The sequence below is a fragment of the Herpailurus yagouaroundi genome, unplaced genomic scaffold (genome assembly GCF_014898765.1).
Source record: "Herpailurus yagouaroundi ecotype Mexico unplaced genomic scaffold, PumYag 142, whole genome shotgun sequence".
NCBI lineage: Eukaryota > Metazoa > Chordata > Mammalia > Carnivora > Felidae > Herpailurus > Herpailurus yagouaroundi.
Genome location: NW_024412397.1, coordinates 22,684,578 through 22,708,696, shown reverse-complemented (window position 1 = coordinate 22,708,696; position 24,119 = coordinate 22,684,578). Strand labels below are relative to the sequence as shown.

The 24,119-nt window shown below is 38.6% G+C and overlaps 1 protein-coding gene and 1 non-coding gene across 5 annotated transcripts in view; both read left to right on the top strand.

Annotated features, from left to right (window-relative positions):
* The window catches only part of DCC (DCC netrin 1 receptor), a 1,147,297-nt gene that overhangs the window by 400,760 nt on the left and 722,418 nt on the right, over positions 1–24,119 (top strand). For all 4 annotated transcript variants that reach the window (XM_040478797.1, XM_040478799.1, XM_040478798.1 and 1 more), the window contains exon 2: positions 1,911–2,231. In XM_040478797.1, the coding sequence (XP_040334731.1) occupies positions 1,911–2,231 (321 nt within the window). The remainder of the gene's footprint in view (positions 1–1,910; positions 2,232–24,119) is intronic.
* TRNAQ-UUG (transfer RNA glutamine (anticodon UUG)) lies at positions 18,139–18,223 on the top strand. Its single transcript has one exon. It is a non-coding gene; the product is annotated as a tRNA-Gln (tRNA).

Genomic DNA, 24,119 nt, shown 5'->3' with positions numbered 1-24,119 from the left:
GCTTTTATCTTTACTGGAAAGCAGGGTATATACAAAGTTGAGAAAAATTCTATCCATTGGAGCTAGTCTGGATCAATCCTTTATGAGAATATTGATGATAAGCAATTTAGATGCCTGACTTTTAAATGATAGAAAGCTAGAAAGTTTACACAAAGTAAAAACAAAAAACAAACAAACAAAAGTTTCCACTATGGAAAATTAAGGAAGCTAATGAAATTGGGGTCGTTATCCTAAAACACATGAAGGCTAAAACATAATTTAGGGGGTATTTGTAAAGAAATTAAATGCTGCTTCAAAAGAATAAAGCGTTCTTACAAAGAAATGTCCGTCTCCTCCCTTTGTTCACACAAAGCAATTCAAGAAAAAAATATGAGATTAAATAGAAGCTAGAAAATTCAGTTATACTTGAAGAATGATTAAATGTTAAAAACAAGATACCAAGAGGCATTATAGAATCCCTACCCCCAGAGATGGTTAAAAATGAAATTAAAAGTAATTTGACTCGAATGCTTTAGGTGCACACCTGTTTGAGAAAAGGTGCACCCGTTGACCTCCTAAAGACCTTGGTATAGTCTGTGACTCAACAGTCAAGCACTCTGATAAATGCTGTGCTGGTAGCTCTGAATATAATATACTTTAACTAATTATACCGGTTTCACCCCCTCAGGATCCTTAAATGACTTTCTCTTCCTCCTGTTGATTTCTTATGTTCATTTATGTTTATAGAAAAAAGAGAGACCAAATATAATATTCACTTAGATTTCCTGGCTCAGGAGCAACATTTGGATGGAAATGAAGACACTTCAGGGATTTGTGATTTTAGGTAGTAGCATTATTGACTTGCTTCTGCAAGTGGGATTTCTTACCTATTTTAAAATTCACCTGAGCTTTGTTCTAAATAACTCCCCCACACTGTTCAGAGTTGATTTTTGTTGTTGTTGTTGATGATGAAACATGTCTGAGTAGATTTTTTTTTTAATTTAGTGGATACTATAATCAAAATGCCGAGATAGAATAAGTCTCCCAAATCTTAGGGGCACTATGACTACTGCCCCACTACTAATTACTGTTACTTTAAAATATCTAGTTTTAGGGGCATCTGGGTGGCTCAGATGGTTAAGCGTCTGACTTCAGCTCAGGTCATGATCTCGTGGTTTGGGGTTCAAGCCTACATCAGGTTCTGTGCTGACAGTGCAGAGCCTGGAGTCTGCTTTGGATTCTGTATCTCCCTCTCTTTCTGCCCCTCCCCCATTCACCCTCTATGTGTGTGTCTGTCTGTAATTAAAAAAAAAAACTTTTTAAAAAGTAACTGTTTTCAAAATAAAATATGTAGTTTTATTGTAGTCCCTGGGTGGCTCAGTCTATTAAACATCTGACTTCAACTCAGGTCATGATCTCGTGGTTCATGAGTTCCAGCAAGCCCCACATCAGGCTCTACGCAGAGAGTGCAGAGCCTTTCTGGGGTTCCCTCTTTCTATCTCTCTCTACCCCTCCCCTGCTCATGCTCGCTCTCTCTCTCTCTCTCACACACACACACACACACACACACACACAAATAAAAGTTTTAAAATATATCTAGTTTTATTTGGAAAATATTAGTTTTTTCTCTCTCAATTTTTAAAGATTGACTTATACTATAAGTGATGATGACCATGCCTAGATTTGTATGATTTTTTAATTTCTCAATTATTACTTTTTGGGTCAATTGTTTCCTTAATTTGGTTAGCCCAATTGGACACTTTTTTTTTTTTTTTTTTTTGCTTCTTTAACACAATATCATTTATTCTTGGATGCTTTCCAAAGACCCCAGCATTTTTGGAAAAGTTTTATAAAGAAAAAGCAGGGGATTGGAGCCTGTGATTTCTTTGAATCAGTGAACATATTTATTTCCCTGTGTTTCCTTGGCGCAGGTTTCCAGATTAAGGCTTTCACATCCCTGCGCTTCCTGTCAGAGCCTTCCGATGCTGTCACGATGCGGGGAGGAAATGTCCTCCTGAACTGCTCTGCTGAGTCTGACCGAGGCATCCCGGTTATCAAGTGGAAGAAAGATGGCGTCCACCTGGCCTTGGGAATGGACGAAAGGAAGCAGCAACTTTCAAACGGCTCTCTGTTGATACAAAACATACTCCACTCCAGGCACCATAAGCCAGATGAGGGACTTTACCAATGCGAGGCATCTTTGGGAGATTCTGGGTCAATTATTAGCCGGACGGCGAAAGTTGCAGTAGCGGGTAAGTGGATCGAGTCTTCCTTTTTCTCCTTTTCCTTCTCCATCCTTCTTATTCCTTTTTTGAGAATAAGAAAATCATCTCCACAGAAACAGTATCCATTTTTAAGACAAAGGAGCAACGGAAAAAAAGCTGTATGTGTACCCCCTCATAGTTTTCACTGGCTTTTCTCCTTAATTGCTTGGAAAACAGTAGTAGGATCTCAAGGACTAACATAGCATTGTGAGATTTTTACAAAGACTGCCTCAAATTGATCTGCTTGCGTCTGGGGGAGGACTCTTCATTGGTAGAAAAAATACTAGAAAAACGATTTCCTGATTAATTCCATTTTACAGAATCACTAATGCTGAAATTTTGCAGAGCTATTTTTTTTCTTTTGCCTTCAGAGTCATGAATTTTATTTTGATTATAATGGCTTGATCGCAACATATAGCTTTCAAATGAGAAATAAAAGTTTGCAATTGCAGTCGTGCTTCTAAATATGCTTGGCAATATGTTGACTCAATAATTAAGTAATAAGATGAATAGTTTTTCCTTTCCATCTGAATATTTTCAGGTGGTAGAGACCCTGAAAAACATAGTGTTAGATGTTCTGGAATCCATGGACATTGTTCTCTCTGATCCACTTAATTTAGTTAGAGGGCAGCTAATAATCATTATTAATTTCTGGCCTCTGAAATGTTGGACATGCAGGGGAAGAATACAAATTTTACTTGTTTCTATGATGACTTGGCTACAAATTAGGCTTTGATTTTTTTTTTTCTTTTAATTTTGACACGAGGTACAGTACAAGGCACATGGATCCAACATGAAATAAGTTTAGGCTTTCAAATGGGTAAACAGGTTGGAAGGGCTTCTTTCAAACTTCATCTTTAGGTCTCAGTATAAAATTAAGCTAGTAGGCCATCATTTAGCCATTTGCTATGGGCTTCTTTTCCCAGGTCCCATTCAGTCTAAATCCAGAATACTGATGAGAATGAAGATTCATTTTCAGCAATAACATTTGCTAGGACAGTTGGGGAGGACTTCTACTGAGGCAGTGAGGAAGTTAGAATCTCCAAGAGATGTTCTGGTCAGGTGATGATATAAAAGTTAGATTTTATTGATATGCAATCTGTTTAAATCCAATGTCATGCCACAAAAGAGTATCACAAACCAGATTGTGCCTGAGCAAAGATGTCCTGGTGAGCCCTGGCCTCACCTAGAGATAAAGTGGTCAACCATGCTGCTTTAACCAGGACTGACCTGGTTTTAGCATTCGAAAGTACTGTGTCCTGAGAACCCACCTGCTTTAACACTGACAGACTGAAGCATGGTTTCAGAAAGTCCCCTTAACTCAGGAAACACGTGAGGTGGCATTCCGATCATGCAAACCAAGGCTCTCAACCCTCTGGCTCCTTTGACTGATGGGTGTCTGAAATTTGATTGATGAGCATGAAGTGTAGAGAGGATTGAAAGTCTATGTTAATTATGATTGATCAAAAGGAACAAGTGGAAGAAGTGCTGAGGATTAAGGTAAAAACTGCTTTCCCAGAATGTTCAAACAAAGTGGAGAGGGTATGGTTTGATTTTCTCTAGCTTAAGAATTTCTGGACACTCAGATCCCACCCGTCAATTGCCCACGGTGCTAAGGTAGTTCTGCCAATTTGAATGAGCTAGGCTGGTGTTTCAACACCCTATTCCAGAAGGCAGGTGCATATGTGCTGTTAATGAAAATGGCCTGATTTGTTGTGGTTTCAGCTTTCCTGTGATCTAGATTCACTTTTACGTGCTGTGTTTCAATGGGGAAATAAAGAATGATTCCTTCCCTATGAGATATTAAAATAAAGTGGCTTCAACTTTGGTATTCTGTAGAAGGTTGAGCTGGCAGATTCAGTCACTGAGTTACAATCTAATATTAGATTGTATCATTTCAAGGCAATAAGGCTGTTCACAGCATTTTAAACACTTACCATGCTGTTGGGCAACACAGCATACATCAATGTTATGTCTGTCGAGGTTAAGATTGCCAAACCACTGGAATGCACGAGGGGCATATATCTTCCTTGTAATAAAGACCATGGGCCTGATTTAATCTCATTTTTAAAGCATTAGCAGTCAATAAACCAGTCACCACTAAAAGGTAACAGTCAGCTTTGCTTCAGTTAAAAAAAAAAAAAGGAAAAAGAAAGAAAGGAACAAAAAACCTGTTTGCACTCTCAGGTGTGGTGTAGAGTCCACTTAAAATAATACTGTCCCTCTTCCATTTTTGCTTTCTCAAAGTACCTTTTGGTAAAAAGAAATGTGGCAAATGAAATCTGTCTTTAACCAATCAGCACATTTTATGCAATGGTCTTGCCACATACCATTCATCCTATTTTCTAGGAACTTCTCACATACTCTTCAACCTCTTAAACCTAAGTGCACACTTAGCTGAAGAGGGGAGGGGAGTTGGAAAGATAAACCAAGGGCTACCGTCCCATCAACATTTTATTACAAGTCTCAGTGTATTGGGTGCCTGGGTGGCTCAGTTGGTTAAGCATCTGACTTTGGCTCAGGTCATGATCTCATGATTTGTGAGTTCAAGCCCCACGACCAGCTCTGTGCTGACAGCTCAGAGCCTGGAACTTGCTTCAGATTCTGGGTCTCCCTCTCTCTGCCCCTCCCCCACTCATGCTCCGTCTCTCTCCCTTGCTCTCTCAAAAATAAATGAACATTAAAACACTTTTTAAAAAATCTCTGTGTAACAAGCTACTGACCATTGGCATATCCTGTAATTGTGAGTTCTATCAGGAAGGGCTATTGATCTATTTGAAAGTAACTTGGCCAGTCCTGGTGAAACTTAGGAATTTTGTTTATACTCAGTTAGCTCTAGTCTAAAATGGTGCAGTACTTCTCTGTCATGGATACTCCTGTTCAGACTTCTAGATTGAGACTTTTTTTTTTTAAGTTTATTTACGAGAGAGAGAAAGAGAGAGAGAGAGAGAGAGAGAGAGAGAGAGAATGTGGGAGGGGCAGAGAGAAAGGAAGAGAGAGAGAATCCCAGGCTCTGGCAGTGCAGAGCTTGACATGAGGCTGGAACCCACAAAACATGAGATCATGACCTGAGCTGAAGTCGAATGCTTAAAAGACTTAGTCACCCAGGAGCCCTTAGATTGAGACTTGTAAAGAGAGAAGCAGAGCCCAACTTCATCTGCAGAGCTTCGCTTACCACTCTATACCTGTCACAGTGTCAGGCATGTTTAGTAATTATTGATTAAGCCTTTGTTTTGCCAGTGAGGACAGGGAGCTTTATGCCATATAGAGAGAGGTTTCCATTGTCAGAGAGCAAGAATTCCTGTCTTCTTCACAGGTCCATCCATCTGGCTGAAGAATCATATTAACATAAGATGGATTACTAGGAGAAAATAGAATTTAATTGAATGCATACAGGGAATCCACACAGACATGGAGATTCCAAAGACAGACAAAATGAGTCATATATGTCATTCTGAACTAAAGAGAAGGGGGTAGGGGTGTGGGATTTCAGAGGAAAAGAATGCACTTCACAGGGCAATAAGAACAGATGTTTGGTAACTAGAGGTTTGGCCTCCCATACGAATGGCAAAATTTTTCAGATAAAATTTGTTTCTGCTAATAATCCTTGTTCTGGGAAGGACTTCCCATTTAGATTCTTCTATACAGTTAAGGGAGGGTCAGAAGTTTCTCTTGAGCCATAATGGTCCATCATGGAGCAATCTGCCCTTGGACCCTACACCATCATTGTCATCTTTGTTTTCCTTCTCCTCCTCCACTTTTTTTTTTTTCTTGATGAGATTAAACTTACCTCCTTGATGGACAGAATGGGATAATCTGATTTATACCTTACTTGTCTATAAATTCCTAAATTATTGAGGACTATGGAATTAGAAGGTAGACTGTACTGGAATACCATATGCTGCTTTGAAAATAAAAGGCACATGCCAATTCCTCATTCCTTCTGAAACCCATAACATCAAGATGAGCTTGCATTAGGCCAAGCACATCTTCCCTACTCCAGATATTGCCAGCTATCCGAGACTCTGGATTGTCTTCTGTAAGATCAACATAATAACAACCTACCTCCTAAGGCTGTGGTGGCTTTTCAATAACATTTAGCATGTAAAGTCCTAGTGCAGAGTAGATTCTTATGTAAAGATGGATATTATTATGTTATTACAATTATTATTATTAGGAAATGACAACTTTGAGTTTTCTCCTGTGATGATATAAAACATTTTTTTGGAGAGGTTTGGGGGAGGAAGAAATATAGGCTACAAATCCTGAGCTATAAATATTGCCATCTTGGATCAGATATCTGCTTTTGCAATCTACAAGCACAAATTGGCAAGCCTGAATTGAGTTTTCAAAAAAAGTTGAATCTATGCAGTTTGTTGGCAAGCTGTGCCAAAATCTGTTTGACTACAAGATTCATTTTTCACAACTCGATCTAGTATTCTGTCAATGAAGCCAATATAATTTGTGCTGGTCAGACCAGGAGTTCTAGATCATGCAACTGCTGTTACCATTATAGAAAAAAGATGGTGGCCAATCTATTCCACAGAGCCTCTATCATGTCCTTCCAACTGAAAAAAGATTCACTGAAGCTGAGTTCATAGGAGTTAGTTGGCCTAGACTGAGAGTTTAACATAACCCTCTCCCCTCTGGGGGGGTGGGGGTAGGGGGGTGCAGGGTGCAGCCATTGTCAGGCGAAGTCTATGCCAATGTGTAAGAAAACGTTATCACTGCAGAGCTTCTCTGAATAATCATGAAAGTACCGTCTGGTTTATTTTCCCTGACACCACCACCACACCTTGGCACCCCAAACACGAAGCCCCTTGCCCACCCACTTCTCTTGCAGGGCTAGGAGGATCACAGTTGGAACCTACATGTCACCTCTGCTTGTAAACACTCTTGGGGATGCAGTGGGATCAGCCCCTTCTCAGCTGAAGGGACACTAACAGCAAGATACATTATAGAGCATTTGCATCCAGGTAGATTCTTCCTTTGTTAATTTTTAAGTACTTACATCTTGACTATTAAAACCACTGACCTATTTTTTATAATACTTTGCTCTTTGCACATGTATTCATAGGCATAATGCCCATTACCTCATAAAGCTCAAAAAGGCTCTGAGATAACAGATACGCAAACTGATACAAAACAAAATGGGTTTAAAAAAAAAAAAAAGGTAGTGACTTTCTACAGTCAGAGTCTGGAACCCAGATTCTCTAGTGCATACCTAGTCCCTTATCACTTTGCTTCTCAATCTAAGGACTAGATGTAAGGAAGCTGTGACTAGTTACCCACCTAGTCATTTATTGTTAACCAATAAAACTCTCCAAAATATAAACTGAGGGAAAGTAGTAGTCATTGTCGTAATAATAATAACATAATAATAATAGGTTTTATTTATCCATTTAATCTCTTAAAAATATCAACTCCCTGTGGGAAAACACTGTGATTTGGATGTTTTCTTCTAAAATGAGAGATTTTTCTACCATAGCTATACATTAAATTATGACACATGATAAATCTCTCCTGAGATAGAACAGGTAACTTTAAAAATAAGCTTGTATATATTCTTTCTAGGGGCAAGATTTTTGTTATCTTTTCATCTTTGTAAGCGGTTTTATAATTCAGGCTCAGTTTGCTTTTTTTTTTTTTTTTCCCGTTTCTTGAAAATCAAGGAAATAAAAGGGCAACTAAATTGCCTGTACTTGAATTGTTATTTCATTCAGGAGCATATATTTTTTTTTTCTTCCCTATTACAATAGATGTTTCAAGATGCAAATTGTCACACACTGCTTTTAAATAACACAGGCATTATAATTAAAATTCCCCTGTGTTTAAAAAAAAAAATAATTAGTTACTTGAGGAGTTGTTGCAGTGAATTCCCTTCCAGAATGCCTCCCATTTAAATGAGTTATGAAATAATTAGTGAACACATATTATGGTGAGAGAAGCTAGAATGGTCTCAGCAGAATGGAGCATTTTGTGAAATGATAATCTGACCTTTACGTTTTTACTTAAAAGGCAACAGAAAAAGGAGCTTGTCTTAAGAGAAGGGAGAATAAACTATATGGCCTCAGGTCACTCAAATGTTATATAAAGGAACCAGCAAGAAAAATGCTCATATTCCTTTTCTCTGCAGGAACAAATATAAGAATCTTGCCTGGAAGGTCAAGTTCATCTGGTCAGGCAGTTTGGGAAATGTATCCCAAGGCCCTTGAATACTCTCAAAATTCTATTTTGGGAAGGTTCAGTAACAGAGCAGAGAGTTTTTTGTTTTGTTTTGTTTATTTGTTTTTTTTTTTTTTAACCAATAGGAATAGTGTTTATTTTAAAACAATAAGTAGGAAAGTAAACTGTTCAGACTCCATAATTCTTTATGGTCTTAATGGTCTCTATTTTATATATATATATATATATATATATATAGCTAAATGTTTTTATTGTTTTGTGGTTAAAACAGGAGAGAGAGAAAAAATATATATCTAAGGAAGAAATGTGGTGTTGTAAGTAATCGTTGTATGTGTGCTAATCTTATAATTTTCTTTTAATTTTATTGCTAAATAAAACTGGGATAATCACCAATGTTGCCCCAATGCCTCCTTACCCGCACACTCCCACACCCTCAACTCAAATAATTGCATGTTAAAGAATAGGTTTTTAGTTACCTCCTTACTAAGTCAATTAACTCTGCAATAAAATTAAAATAGAAATACATTCCTGAAAAACATGCACAGTGGAAAGACATCTTCTACATTATAAAAATTACAACAGAGAACTTGACAGGGCTTTTTATAATAGAAACATCAACAAAATAAATTTTAAAAATCGTCCTTTCATTTCCTTTCTTATGAATTCTAATTCATATGACAATGGAAAGAGCTAATTATTCATTTTAAAAATCATTATCTTAAGAGCACTTTAAAAAAAATCAGACCTTAAGCTACCTACAGTGTGATATTTGCTGGTACTATAATAAAAATGAAGGAGTGATATTTAAAATAACTCAGTGATAGTAAGGGAAAACACTCTTGCATTCTAAAAGACCCATTTGGAATACAAAAGATTGATTTTTTTTTTTTTGACAAATGTCAGGCTAACAAAGACTTAAATCAGAGTAAGTAGATAGCTCAGGTGGCATCCTTGTAAATTTCTGATGAAATTATAACCGGTAATAAATTTAATAAAGCATTTTTACTTTTATAAACCTATCGCTGGTACTGGCTTTTGTTCCTATTATATTTTTTTATGTCCATGGTAAAATTTATTATTTAAATGTAATTTATATAAAGACCTTTGAATTGAGATGTTTCTATTAGATACAAAGTTTTTCTACAAGGTAAGGAAACATTTAAACTTAGGGGATGTTCTGGAAACTATGATAGCTAAAAGAAATCATGGAAAATCTCAGTGTATGTGGTCACTAAATCATTTTAAACTTTTCCTGTTAGGATGTAAAGTACCGTTAGTGAAAGCACTTACTTATCTCCCTTGTGAAATTATTGTTTTTTAATAGTCTAATTTTACACTTATAATCTCTATATATTCTGTAATACACATTCTAACACATTGGTGATTTCTCCCATAATTGTTGAAAAGCCTATTTATCTGGTAGCTGTAAGAAATAGAATAAATCAGAAAAGTTGATTCCTAGGTAGTAGGAAGCCACTGGAATACGTGAAGGAACCACACATTCTTGATGCAGCAAATAACTTGTTTTGGACCTTGAATCCTGAGTTTAGCATAAAACAACAATGGGGCACCTGGGTGGCTCAGTCTGTTAAGCGTCCAACTTCATTCAGGTCAGGGTCTCGAGGTCCCTGAGTTCGAGCCCCGCATCAGGCTCTGTGCTGACAGCTCAGATCCTGGAGCCTGTTTCAGATTCTGTGTCTCCCTCTCTCCGTGACCCTGCCCCATTCATGCTCTGTATCTCTCTGTCTCAAAAATAAATAAACGTTAAAAAAATTAAAACAACAACAATAAAACAAGGACAGATATTTTTGATAGCAAATAAATAACAGGGTAAGTCCCAAATCTGTCTTCACATTTCACAGTACACTGCAAATACACACACACACACACACACGCACGCACACACACACACACACACACACACACAATAAGTAATATAATATAGGATTAATATATTTAAAACTGCCGCTCCCAGTGCTACAGTGGTAAGTTCTTTCTTTAGAGGCTTTCTATTAAAAGACAAAAGCTATTGCCTTATCCCCAGATTTCAGTGTTTTCCACGGGAAGGCAAGTTGGAAACCCTCTGAAAACATTTGAGAAGCTGCCTTTTTGTCCACACAATTCATTACAAGTTCTTAACGAGAGCTTGTCTCTAAATTCCACTCAGGTATGGATGTACCTGCTTTAACTGGACCATATAGAGCTGTGGGGGCTGTGATATCATGATTGATAATGAGAAATCTATATATGTGGCCTTCATCCAGTATCTGGCTCTAAGCTCCTAAAACCCTGGGCATGTCCTTACTCCTGAGAGCTATTAATGTCTTTTGCTATGTTAATGAGGTTGACAATAGGACCCCACTCAAGGATGGGACCTGGTTAGCACCTGGTTAGCAGGAGAAAGAACCCTGTGATTAGAAGCTTGGAACTTTCAGTCCCACCCCCTAAACCTTCTAGGAGAGAAGAGGGGCTGGAGGTCAAAAAAGTAGCTAATGGTCAGTGATTTAATCAATCATGCCTATATATTGAATCCTCCATAAAAATCCAAAGGAGAAGGTTCTCAGAATTTCCCATTTGGTGAACATGCAGAGTTGCTGCGAAAATGGCACCTGGGAAGGGCACGGAAGCTCCCAGCCATTTTCCCGCACCTTGTGCTCATGGCTCTTCTTTCTGCCTGTCCCTGAGTTATATCCGTTAATGATAAGCCCGTGATCTAGTAAGTAAAATATTTCTCTGAGTTCTGTGAGCTGTCTCGTAAATTGATCTAACCTGAGGAGGAGGTGGTTGGAACCTGTAGACTATAGCCTGTAGGTCAGAAGCACAGGTAATAACTGAAGTGGAGAGTGGGGGAGCAGTAGGAATGAACCCTTAACCTGTGAATCAGATCTGTCTCCTGGTAGATAGACGTCAGAACTGAGTTGAATTGCAAGACACCCAGCTGTTTTCCAGAGAACTGTTGGTACCATTGGAAAACCTCCTCTACACTTTGAAATAGGGTTCAAGAACCCAAAATAAGGACTTTAATTTCTTCATGGCAGTGGAACCCCCGGGGAGTATGACTCATTCAGATTCTAGTGAGCAGAGGTCAAAAATTGCTGTAAATAGTTTGATAAATATCAGTGCTGGTGAGGGATATGAGTGTGAGAGAGAGAATCTGTATTGTATTGTCTACATGTTTTCCATTATGCTCTTTACTTTTTTTTTTTTAATGTTTATTTTTGAGAGAGAAAGAGACAGAGCATGCACAGGGGAGGGGCAAAGAGAAAGGGAAACACAGAATCCAAAGCAGGCTCCAGGCTCTGAGCTGTCAGCACAGAGCTCGATGTAGGCTCAAACTTGCAAACCCTGAGACCATGACCTGAGCCGAAGTTGGACGCTCAATCGGCTGAGCCACACAGGCACCGCTCCATTATGATTTTTAAACAGTTAGGTTTAATCTATATTCTATATATAGATTCTATATTCTATCTATATATTCTCTCTATATAGATTCTATATTCTATCTATATTCTAACCTAGGCCATCCAGATTTATTTATTTATTTATTTATTTATTTATTTATAATTTTTTTTAATGTTTATTTATTTTTGAAGGACAGGGACAGAGTGTGAGTGGGGAGTGGGGGAGGGGCAGAGAGAGACAGAGACAGAATCTGAAGCAGGCTCCAGGCTTTGAGCTGTCATCAGAGAGACTGATGTGGGGCTTGAACCCATGAACCGCGGAATCATGACCTGAGCTGGAGTGGGAAGCTTAACCAGCTGAGCCACCCAGGCACCTCCATCCAGAGATATTTAGACATAAATAGAGACCATAGAGACAACATATGTATACACTTAATGTGAAGTGTTGGGGTTCAGGAGCAAATGGTCAAGAAAGAATTCTTGAAGAAACATCTTTGATGCAGAAAAGGTGGTTTTATTTAAATCCCTGGGATCGTACCTCTAGGCAGAAGGAACTGCACTGGGGTTGTGAGGAGTAGCTCATTATATACTTTTAAGTTGGTAGGGGCTTAGGGATAGCTTAAGTTTCTAAGGGATTTGTAAGCAGGGTTTCTAGGACCTTGAGAACCTTGCTACATATTATTAGGATAAGGTCATTTACTACTGTCCAGTAAAACCTTAGTCATGAGACCCTTTAGATGTATATCAGTGGGCCATACATTTGGAGGATGATTGCTAACATATATCTTGCTGGGAGGAGGGGGTGGGGGTGGGTAAAGATGAAGTTTCCAAAGGGATTTTTACAGGATCTTGGAGGTCTGGCTAATGTCAAGCTAAGGTTGCCTTTTGCCTCTAGCAAAGTATTTACATTGAGGCAACTAAGCTACTTGAGGAAGGTCCTCTGCCTGTCTCAGTACTTGTCAATGGTCTGTGAAGGAAATTTAACTTTTTTTCTATATTACTTTTACCTTTGTTCTCCACATCACACTCTCACATCTTTCCATTTAGATGACTCTTCCTATCTAAGCCTCTGTGTTTTGAATCTATTGATGAACACCATAGTCATAAAACCTACTGTTTGATTTATAACCCCTCTACTTTTGTTGTTCCATTATGCACATTGTTAAAAATAGTATTTTACCAAAAAAATAAAAGTCATTTTCATTGTAACCCTGAAACTCTACCACCTTTTTTAAATTTTTTTTTCAACGTTTTTTATTTATTTTTGGGACAGAGAGAGACAGAGCACGAACGGGGGAGGGGCAGAGAGAGAGGGAGACACAGAATCGGAAACAGGCTCCAGGCTCTGAGCCATCAGCCCAGAGCCTGACGCGGGGCTCGAACTCACGGACCGCGAGATCGTGACCTGGCTGAAGTCGGACGCTCAACCGACTGCGCCACCCAGGCGCCCCTCTACCACCTTTAAAAAAAGGGCTGTTCATGGGGCACCTGGGTGTCTCAGTCTGTTAAGTCTCTGACTTCAACTTAAGTCAGGATCTCAAGGCTTATGGGTTCTTGCCCCCTCAGGCTTTGTGCTGACAGCTCAGAGCCTGGAGCCTGCATTGGATTCTGTCTCCTTCTCTCTCTGCCCCTCCCCCGCTCGTTCTCTCTGTCTCTCTCTCTCTCTCTGTCTCTCTCTCTCAAAAATAAATTAAAAAAAAAACATTAAAAAATTAAAAATAAAAAAGGGCTGCTCATGAGATTTCATTTGCTGAAATTTCACTTGGAACATTTCAGCAACTAGGAGTCTATTTAAGAAAGTGTGTTAAAGATTAATAAAGTCTATATATAGTTTCAACACTCTGTTTCAGTGCTCGTTGATTTTATTGGACTGGAGTTTTGTGGCCCCTCTTACAAGAAGAATTCATCTCCAAAGGCTGAAACATGTCATTAAAAAATCCGTATTTCTTTGATCTAAGCATTGCTTCCAGGGCATCCTTTGGGTCCACCCCATAAGGCATTGGACACTTCATGAGCTAACACTGTGGCTATTTCTCTCAGGTTATTTCCAGTTGAGTCTCAGCCCTGGAGGTACGTACCTAAGTTGGGAGGATATAGTTGTAGATAAAGTAAATGTCTCCTTTAAGTACTCCACAATCCCCACAACACATGCACATTGCGTCTATCTGGGGTCTGTTTGTTTTTATTATGGAATAGTTCACAAACCATAACATTTTACCTTTGAGAGCAGATGATGCACACATTATTAGTATATTCATAAAGCTGTGCAATCATCATCACTTTCTAACTCTGGAACATCTTCATTCCTCCCCTCCTGCACTGGCAACCATGAATCTACTTTCTATCTTTATTGTCTTTTTTTCTTTTTAATTCCAATGTAGTTAACATGCAGTGTTATGTTAGTTTCCGGTATAGTGATTTAACTCTTCCATGGATCACCCAGTGCTCATCACAACAGATGTATGCCTTAATCTCTTTATTGTCTGTTTTTAACATAAATGAGATTATCTGATTATCCTGTAAATATTCTGTAACTTGTTTTTGTTTTTGGTATAGAGATACAGTTTAACATTTTTTCTGTATTTACTCTAATAGAGGAGTCACATTTTTAAATTCCTCATAATATTTTATAGTTTCCATCCATATATTGATGTTGGTATATTTCTAATTTTTTAGTTTTGTTAATAATGTATCCAGGGGAGACTCTTTTGTGCATATATTTTGCAAGTCTCTTAAGACCCACTTTTAGCAATACAATTGCTAAGTCAAAGGGTACCTGCATGTTAATAGATACCTAAAACCTCACAGGTCATTGTTTGCTTTACTGCCATTGAACAAATAGAGCTGGTTTCTTCTTAACTTTTAAATATCACAGAAATCTGCTTACTCTATTATGCATGGTGATGACCCCATTAAGAAACAGACACCAATGTTTGCCTCACTTAAAAAGAAAAAAAAGAGAAACAGAGAGAACTTATGTAGAGCAACTTGGGAGAATGCATCTCACCTGTGTCCTAAGATTTTCTCGATATGTGTTTTTCCTGTGTTCTAGTAGGTGTCACTCCATGACTTGGGATTGAGGTCACCCTTAGAAAACAGTATTTCCTAAGCTTTTATATGTACTGTCAAAATGGTATTTGGTCATATCCACACACCATAGAAGAATGGGAATTCTCTCTAGTGTCCTAAAGACCCTTTAGATTCTGGCCCCTGCTTGCTTCTCTAGTTCCAGGTAAAACCCCATCCACACTCTTTTCTTCAGTTTTTATAGCAGCTTCTTCAATGTGCATATTCTGGTGCTTATGGCTTTGCACACTTTATTCTGTATGTCTTTCTCATCCACTGTGCTAACTCTTGTTTTGTTTTGTTTTGTTTTGTTTTGTTTTTTTCAACGTTTATTTATTTTTGGGACAGAGAGAGACAGAGCATGAACGGGGGAGGGGCAGAGAGAGAGGGAGACACAGAATCGGAAACAGGCTCCAGGCTCTGAGCCATCAGCCCAGAGCCTGACGCGGGGCTCGAACTCACGGACCGCGACATCGTGACCTGGCTGAAGTCGGACGCCTAACCGACTGCGCCACCCAGGTGCCCCTCTTTTCTTTTTTACAAGACTCAGTTCATGCAGCCTATCTTTAGGAATCTCTAACTAGCCCCTTAGACTAGGAGAGGCCCATCTTCTGTGAGCTCACAGTGACCTGGGTTGCTTCTTGTCATAGAATGGAACATGCCATACCATATATTTACAATATACATATATACCCCAATTCCTTTACTGGTCAGTGACTTTGTGAAGATGCAGATCGTATTATATCTTAACTTCCCTGGGTGAACAGACTCTTTAGAACCTGGTTAGTTTTATGGCATAGCCTGGTGGTTAGGAGCATTGGGCTTTGGAGACAGCCAGCCAAGACTTTGGATCCTTTCTCTACTGCTTCACTAGTTCTGTAAACTTGGCCACCTATGGAAATATTCTGGGGTTAGTTCTGTATCTACAAAATGGGGCTAGCATAATAAGGTTGCTGTGACGATGACCAAGTGATGCTCAGTAGTGGGCCTGGGACTTCATAAGGACTCGATAAATGAAGCTTTATGAATGACAAAACTGGGATATTACTGAAAATTCCCTAAGTAGGCTGCAACAGATGGGAATAGAGAAGCCTTGTGAAGAAGCCTTCTTCTCCTCTATGGGGACACCTATGTATATGTCCTGCATTCTCAACTATCTGGCCTGTTTCCCAGGCAGAGCTTGTCTTTCCCTATCTACACAGGCCCAGTGCAAACATGTAAGGTTATATGTGCCCCTTTAAAACTGTTAGCACCAATGCTGTGGGATCAGTACATCTTCCTGAGTAATCGTGGTTAATAAAATAATGACTGCACTAGAAAGTACTTGGGCAGTATTCAGGTTTTGACTTCATTCTTTCATGATATTGAAATGCAACACCCATTAATTCTCATGTATCAGTGGTCTGAAGTAAAGCTTGCCATGGCTTTGAAGAGCTTTCTGTAGTCTAGCAAATGTGGTGACTCTTCCTTCTCCTTCTGGGAAAGCATGTGAACTGGAAATTGGCCTGTTACCCCAGTTGGTATTTGACATATAATGAAAGTAAATGGTCATCAAGGATATCAAAATATTGCATGGTTAGAGGAGATTTACATGGACGATCTGACTTGGATTAACAGCTGTGTTTTCATATGAATCTTGATTATCACTGACTTAGAAAATGATCCCTCATTTTTTGAAGTTTATTTACTTATTTAAGTAATCTTTACACCCAGTGTAGGGCTCCACCTCACCCTGAGATCAAAAGCTGCACACTGTCCTGACCTAGCCAGCTGGGTGCGCCATCCCTCATTTTGATGTTCGTTGTCTACTTGTGTTCAGAAATGCAGGTGGTCATCCTATTTTGCCAGAGAGTTTAAATTTGTTTCCTCCAACACTAAGCTATCCTTTCTTTTTTCCCCTTGGATTTACGTAAGTATCTTCAGTACAAATGTTTCTTTTTTTAAAAAGGCCTTTTGAAAGGCTCTTGGAAAATATTTCAGTGATCAGCATTATTCATGTTGCCTATGCATCTATGTAAATAATTCCATCCTTTCTCCACCAGAACTCTTACAACTTAGCATACCCTCAGAAAATGTGAATGCAATTACAAGGTAATGCTGCCCCAATAAGCATTTCAGTGCTTTGGAAAGGAAACATTGAATACAGAGCTGAACACGCCCATGCTAGGCCTGTGACAATAAAAAGGATGTTTATGAATGAAATAGTGCCACAAATGGCACCACACTTTGGAGGAGGAAAGCAATTTGGTGAAGTGAAAGATGCTAAATGTTTTAATTTTCTTCTCTGCCAGTAAAATCTTGTAAAACAAGGTGACATATTAAATTTTCTATACTACAGTGACTCCAAGAGCCTGTCAACATTTTCATTATAAACTCCATTTTCAGAGCTTTATAACTCAGCTTTAAGAATTCACTCTGGCCTGACATTTGGAGTGCAAGGTCTTACCTGGGGAACATGTTTTTCACATGTTTGAAAAATTATGAGTTTATCCTTTTTTCAGTTTATAATGAGTAACCTTTTCATACTTTTTCGCATGGCTACTGGGCCTCAGAAATTAGAGGCAGAAAGAAGGCTTACGTGTGGTAGGTCACCCAATGAAGGGGCAAAAATGCTACAAATGTGGTCAACACAGGTCAGGGATGCTGATTTTCATTACGAAGACTCACGGGCATACTAGTTGCTCTGTCTGTCCTAGTTGCTCTGTCGCAGAAAGAGCTCTACTACACTGCCCTCAACAATTTAGACTAAACTGTGCTACCCAGGGACACGCTATGCCAGGTACCTGCTGAGGAGACCCAGATTGATTGGGGAATTCTTAGTCCCCAGTATGTTTATTTCCACATTTGTATTATTCTGTGGATGGCATAAGACCTTTTCCCTAAAGCTTTACTTCATTTTTTCAAATCTTGTTCATTGTTAAGTCTTCTTTGTGGTTGTGTTTTTTAGTTTGCTTTCCCCTCTATCATATTTAGCACTCACTAGGTACTGAGTCTATATTATTTAATTATTTAATAATCGAAGCACTCTTTCTATACTTTGGAATGTCTACAGTTAAATCTTTGAAAGAATTACTTTTGGGGAAGGAAAGAACAAGGAAGCAATGGAAGAGAAATCTACATGTTGTTGTTTGGAATGGGGCTTCAAAATGTCCTGAGAACCTCCTATGGCTTCCACAAAAGAACAAACATAAGCTCCCTAGAAGAGAATAGAGTATCTTCAATAAAAGGTGAGGTATTGTGGTGCCTGGGTGGCTCAGTTGGTTGAGCATCTGACTTTGGCTCAGATCATGATCTCATGGCTCATGGGTTCGAACCCCATGTCAGGCTCTGCACCGACGGCTCGGAGCCTGCTTCGGACTCTCTGTCTCTCTGTCTCTCTCTCTCTCTGCCCCGCCCCGACGGCCCCCCCCACTCTCAAAAATAAATAAACATTTTTTAAAAAAAGTGTGGTATCAAGTCTTCAGTTGTAGGTTGTTCAGGAGAGTTCCAAGAAACCACCCTTTCTTCCTGTGTATTCATCCTGATTTCACTCCCACCTATTTGCGTTGTATTTTTATACAGCTGTCAAACTTATGTTAAAATGTGAGAAACACCCAGTGTATAATCCCAACACTTGCTTTTATGGTGTAAAGACCAATTTTGTGACACTTCACCTAAAAAACAGCAACATAATTTATGTCCCTCAAAACCACCCTCAAGCCATATCCCTTAGGAGAAGACTGAAGGACAATTTAAATAATTTACCCCACAACTAATGAATATGCAAAGCAAGTTTGAAACCCAGGTCTTTTAGACCTCAAAATCACACTCTTTCCTCTAAGCCACCGTGCTTTTCTTACTGTGTACCTGGACATCTGTTTCTGTTTGTATTTTTTTTATCGGAATCAAGCTATGCCTAACTCATAAGTGGCTAACATTTTCCAGTGAAACCTATTGGGATAAACAGGCTAGACTCCAGATTAAAAAATAATAATAATAAGTGAGAGTGGGGGTTAAGGATGAAAGGACTTGAATTAGTTTGATTTTCTTTCTTTATTTATTTATTTATTTATTATTTATTTATTTATTATTTTAGAGAGAGATAGAGCATGAGCAGGGGAGGGGCAGAGAGATAGAGGGAGGCACAGAATCTGAAACAGGCTTCAGGCTCTGAGCTGTCAGCACAGAGCCTGACATGGGGCTCGAACTTGGGAATGGTGAGATCACCTCCTAACCAACTGAGCCACCCAGGCGCTCCAGGACTTGAATTAGCTTCAACTAGGAATCTAATTCTGTTTTCAATTTCTCTCACCTCATTGTCTTCTCTTTCTTTCCTCTTCCTGTAAGTCCCACTGCAGTGAATGACATCCCACTTATTGAGTTGTTCGAGACAGAAATCTGTGAAATTTAGTTTTCTCTCTCACACCAGCAACATTCTAATCAAATAGCAAGCCATGTGTGGTTTTTCTAATAAATGTTATTTTTCCTTTTTTTTCTTTTTGAGAGAGAGAGAGAGAGTGGAGAAGCAGAGAGAGAAGGAGAGAAAGAGAGAGAGAGAGAGAGAGAGAGAGAGAGAGAGAGAGAGAATCCCAACTAAGCCAAGCAGGCGCTGCACTGTCAGCACAGAGCCCAGCATAGCGCTCAATCCCATGAACTATGAGACCACTATCTGAGCCGGTACCACAAGTCGGATGCTTAACTGACTGAGCCACCCATGTGCCCCCCCTTTTTTCCCCTTTTAAATAGACTTAATTTTTTAGAGCAATGTTAACTTCATAGCAAAATTGAGCAGAAGAGACAGAGAGTTCCCATATTTCCCATTTCCCACATATACACAGCCTCCCCCATTACTAACATTCCACATGAGAGTAGTACTTTATTATAATTGATGAGACTACACTGATGCATAAGTATCACTCTAAGTCCATAGTTTACCTCAGGGTTCACCCTTGGTGTTGCATATTCTACCGGTTTTGACAAATATATAAAGAAATATATAAGCACTGGCAACCACTGATCTTTTTTTACTGTCTTCTTAATTTTGCTTTGTTCAGAATGTCATATAGTTGGAAGCATATAGTATGTAGTCTTTTCAGATGGCTTCTTTTACTTAACAATATCCATTTAATATCCTTCCATGTCTTTTGATGGTTTAATAGCTTATTTATTTTTAGTGCTGAATGATATGCCATTCTGTGTTCATTTATCCCTTCACCTATCAAAGGACCTCTTGGTTACCTCTAAGTTTGGGTAACTGAATAAAGCTGCTATGAACATTCATGTGAAGGTTTTGTGTGGACATGTTTTGGTTCATTTGGGTGAATACCAAGGAATGGGATTATTAGATTTTATGGTAAAGGTATTTTTAGTTTTATAAGGAAAGTCAAAAATGTCTTCCAGAGTGGCTGTACCATTTTGCATTCCCACCAGCAATGAATGAGAGTTCCTGTTGCTCCACATCCTTGCCAGCATTTGGTGTTGTCAGTGTTCTGGATTTTGGAATGCTAATAGGCATGTAGTGGTATCTCATTTTAATTTGCATTTTTCTGATGACATAAGATGTGCGGCATCTTTTCATATGCTCAGTTGCCATCGGTAGATCTCCTTTGGTGAGGTGTCTCTTCAGCTCTTTTGCTCGTTTTTTAATAGAGTTGCTCATTTTCATATTGTTTGTTTTAAAAGTTCTTTTATGTTTGGGATGACAGTGCTTTATCAGCTATGTTTTCTGTAAATATTTTGTCTCAGTCTGTGTTCTGTCTTCATTCTCTTGACAGTGTCCTTTGTAGAGTAGAAGTTTTTTATCTCAACAAAGTCTAGTTTATCATTTTTTTTCATGGATTATACTTTTGGTGTTGTGTCTGAAAAGTCACCACCATATCCAAACTCATTTATGTATTCTCCCATGTTACCTTTAGGATTGTTATGATTTTTTGTTTGACATTTAGGTATATGATCTATTCTGAGTACTTTTTCTTTTTTAGTAAACAGTGTAAGGTGTGCGTAGATTCCTTATTTTTCATGTACCTGTTACAGCATCATTTGTTGAAAAGACTATCTTCTCTCCATAATTTTGCCTTTGCTCCTTTGGCAGAGATTAGTTGACTGCTTATTTACAACTGTTTATTTCTTGTTGTGTTTATTTATTTCTATGTGTGCTGGCACCATCTGAACAGAAGCCACCATCATCCCTGACTGCTTCTCCTACAACTGACTGTTAATTACATGGCAATCTATTTTATACACAGAGGCTAAAGTTGTCTTTTAAAAACATTTGAAGTTGTTCAATCATTTCCATTTCTAGGATCAACTCTAAACTCCATAATGACCTAAAAGCCCTCCTTCTTACATCCTTTCCCCCCATTTCCCTCTCCTTCCTCCACAACCAGCTTCATTCTCACTAGTTTCCATGCTTTGCTCTAACCATTAGAATCTTTTTCAGTTCTTTGAGTAAGCCATGTTTCCTCTCACACTGAGACTTAGAATACAGAGTAATCTCCTGGAGACCCCTTTTTCAATTCCTCTTGCTTAAGCTCATTCCTTTTCATTCTTCAGAGTTCTGTTTTCATGTCACTTTTTCTGGGATATATGTTGTCTTTTTTTTTTTTTTTTTTTTTTTTGGGGGGGGGGCTCACTACTAACTGTTATCAGAGCACCATGCCTCAAGTCTCCTTCATAATGATTGCTGATTATAATTGTATTATTATTTCTTTAGCATCTGCCTACCACACTAAAATGGAAGCTTCCTGAGTGCAGGGGAACCATGTCTGTTATCTTTGCTGATGTATTCACAGTGGGCACTATATTACAGTGTCTTAGTGTCTAACCAGGGTTGTGGGCAATAACCAAATGTCAATCATCAGCAAAGGGTGGGAACTGCAGAGTCAGGTAACTGAGGGTTAAGGCCCTAATTCTTGGATCTCAGGATTTCTCTGTTTATCTGGGAGCCAAGTAACACATCATGAGTCAGAAGATTTTATTAGCAGTACATAGAAACAACCCAGAGAATGGGGATGCAGAGAACCACAGGCTCTTGAATTGGGAAAAGATCAAAGTCTTCATGCAGTAGTCAAAATATTTGTTAATGGTCATAAACTGAGAGCATTAAAGTATTCACAGTTCATCTTCCTTTCACATCCTTCAGAGCCCCATAGTCCAGAGATCATTTTGGTTTCTTTAGATTGTCTCTAACATGCCAAGAAGGATAGGACAGTAAGTGTTCTTGGCCTTTCCTCCCTTCAGGCCTTCAGGAAACTTGGGGCTTTCATCTTTTCTATTCTTAAGGAATAACTGCTTTTCCTTTCAGAAAGCAGTTTTCAAATGTTTCCCAGGTTACTGTCAAGCCTCAGTAGGCCTTTTATTCAGTGTTGTCTGGGAAGAATTAAGCCCTGGGATGGCCAACATCAAAGCTGGTTCATGAGCAACAGACCTCACACACAAACCTTCAAGAAGGTATGAGATGGAGAATCTATGTTTTCCTTTGTTTTATTTTGTTTTCAGTAAAGAAAAATTCTTATTCACAAAAAAGAATTCAGTGTTTAAACTAAATGGATAAAGTTGATAACTATTTTTCAGTTCTGTTCAATTTTGAAAATACTTTATTCAAATCAAAAAAGAATGTCCACAAGCCCCTTGTTAGCTGGCATTGCTGATTTCTCTAGTACTTTCTCTGTTTGACAGCCACTAGGCTTTTTCCAGATGATGGGTGTAGTCTCTCTTTTCTACCTTGTACACCAGAGGTGGACGGAGAGGCTGGAAACTTCCAATGCATAGAAACACTAGTGAGTCAGTGTCCAGACCCAAAGACATTTTAGAGCATTATTTTCTCACAAAAATGGGGATGTAGTTGGAGATGTCATATCAGATAGATAGCTAGGAAGTTTTATTTATTTAAAATGGGAGATGTGAGTTTCTTCAATATCAAAAGCCTCCTGTAATATTGATCTCTCTTTTTTCCCCACCCATTGCCCTTCTCCTTACCTCTCCCATATTTTAATTAATTCCTAAATGCAGTACTTTTCAAGGAACTTGGTAAAAATACCAGGTCGAGGCCTTGTCATTCCTCAATGAGGCTGTTTTCTTTATTAGCTCCCCAGGTGACTCTGATACATATCGAAGTGTAATGTGTATATTATTTCAAGTTTATGCAAAATGTCACCATGCCTTGTTCGTCTATGAGACCCCACCCTTTTATTTATTAATGTATTTATTCTGTAGTATCTTCTTTTTACTTATTATAGCTGAATCTTATTTGATTTGATTATTGGAAGCTATTAATTATCATATCCCCTTTATTAAATGGTATTGTAATGACAAATAATGGGGAGATGGTAATTTTATCAATTCATGCTGAACACTTCTTGGTTAAGGAACTTCATGTTAATAGTTATTCTTTCAAGAATATCCCATTGTACTGTGATTAAAAACAGTCAGTAAACCATGAATATCAGGAGAATGATAGCAAGAGGTTTGTAAGTGTGCATCGTGGGCACCAGCAGTTTATTTTTGAGAGAGCCTGATTAAATGCATCTCTGTGGATTGCCATGGTTTATGGCAGAAGTGATGCGATGATTTGTGTTAACGGTTTAACAAGTTTAAAGTTGAAAATTTATTCTGCTTTCATTCTCTTCCCTTTGGCTGATAGTTACTGTCTAAGGCACTTCATCAGAGAAACTACCGCAGAAGTGGCCTAAGAAGCAGCTGTCATCCAAAGAGTAGAAGAAGTCTCTAGGGTCAATATCAGAGCTGGCTGTATTCTCTAAAGACATAAGAGCTCAGATTGGATAATGCCCTCCCTTCAAGGAGGTTTAGTCCAGTCGAGCATATGATCCAACACAGTGTTTTAATTTTATTTTATTTTTGGAGTGGGAGAGTTATTTCATGATAAAGATGGTCGAAGCAAAAACTCTTCAAGGAATGATGTGGCATTATATCTCTAATGTCTTGCCTTTAAAGTAAAGCCATTATATTATAATACAGATCTGTCTCTGTCTTGCTTCTCCTGGAGATTTACTGCTTTAATACATATCCAAGTGTATACAAATATTTTCATGGCCAGGAAAACAAACTTTTTGAACTGGTCAGTTGACTGGTATTCAGAGTGTTTTACGTATGATTCCTCAAAGGTGGATTGACTATATGGCTATGGATATCATGTCATGGTACTTAGAACTTCTCATACTTTTAACAGGGGTAGCAACCCTACTAAGTCCTCTGGGGGCTGCTGGAAAGAATGATAGTAACTGGG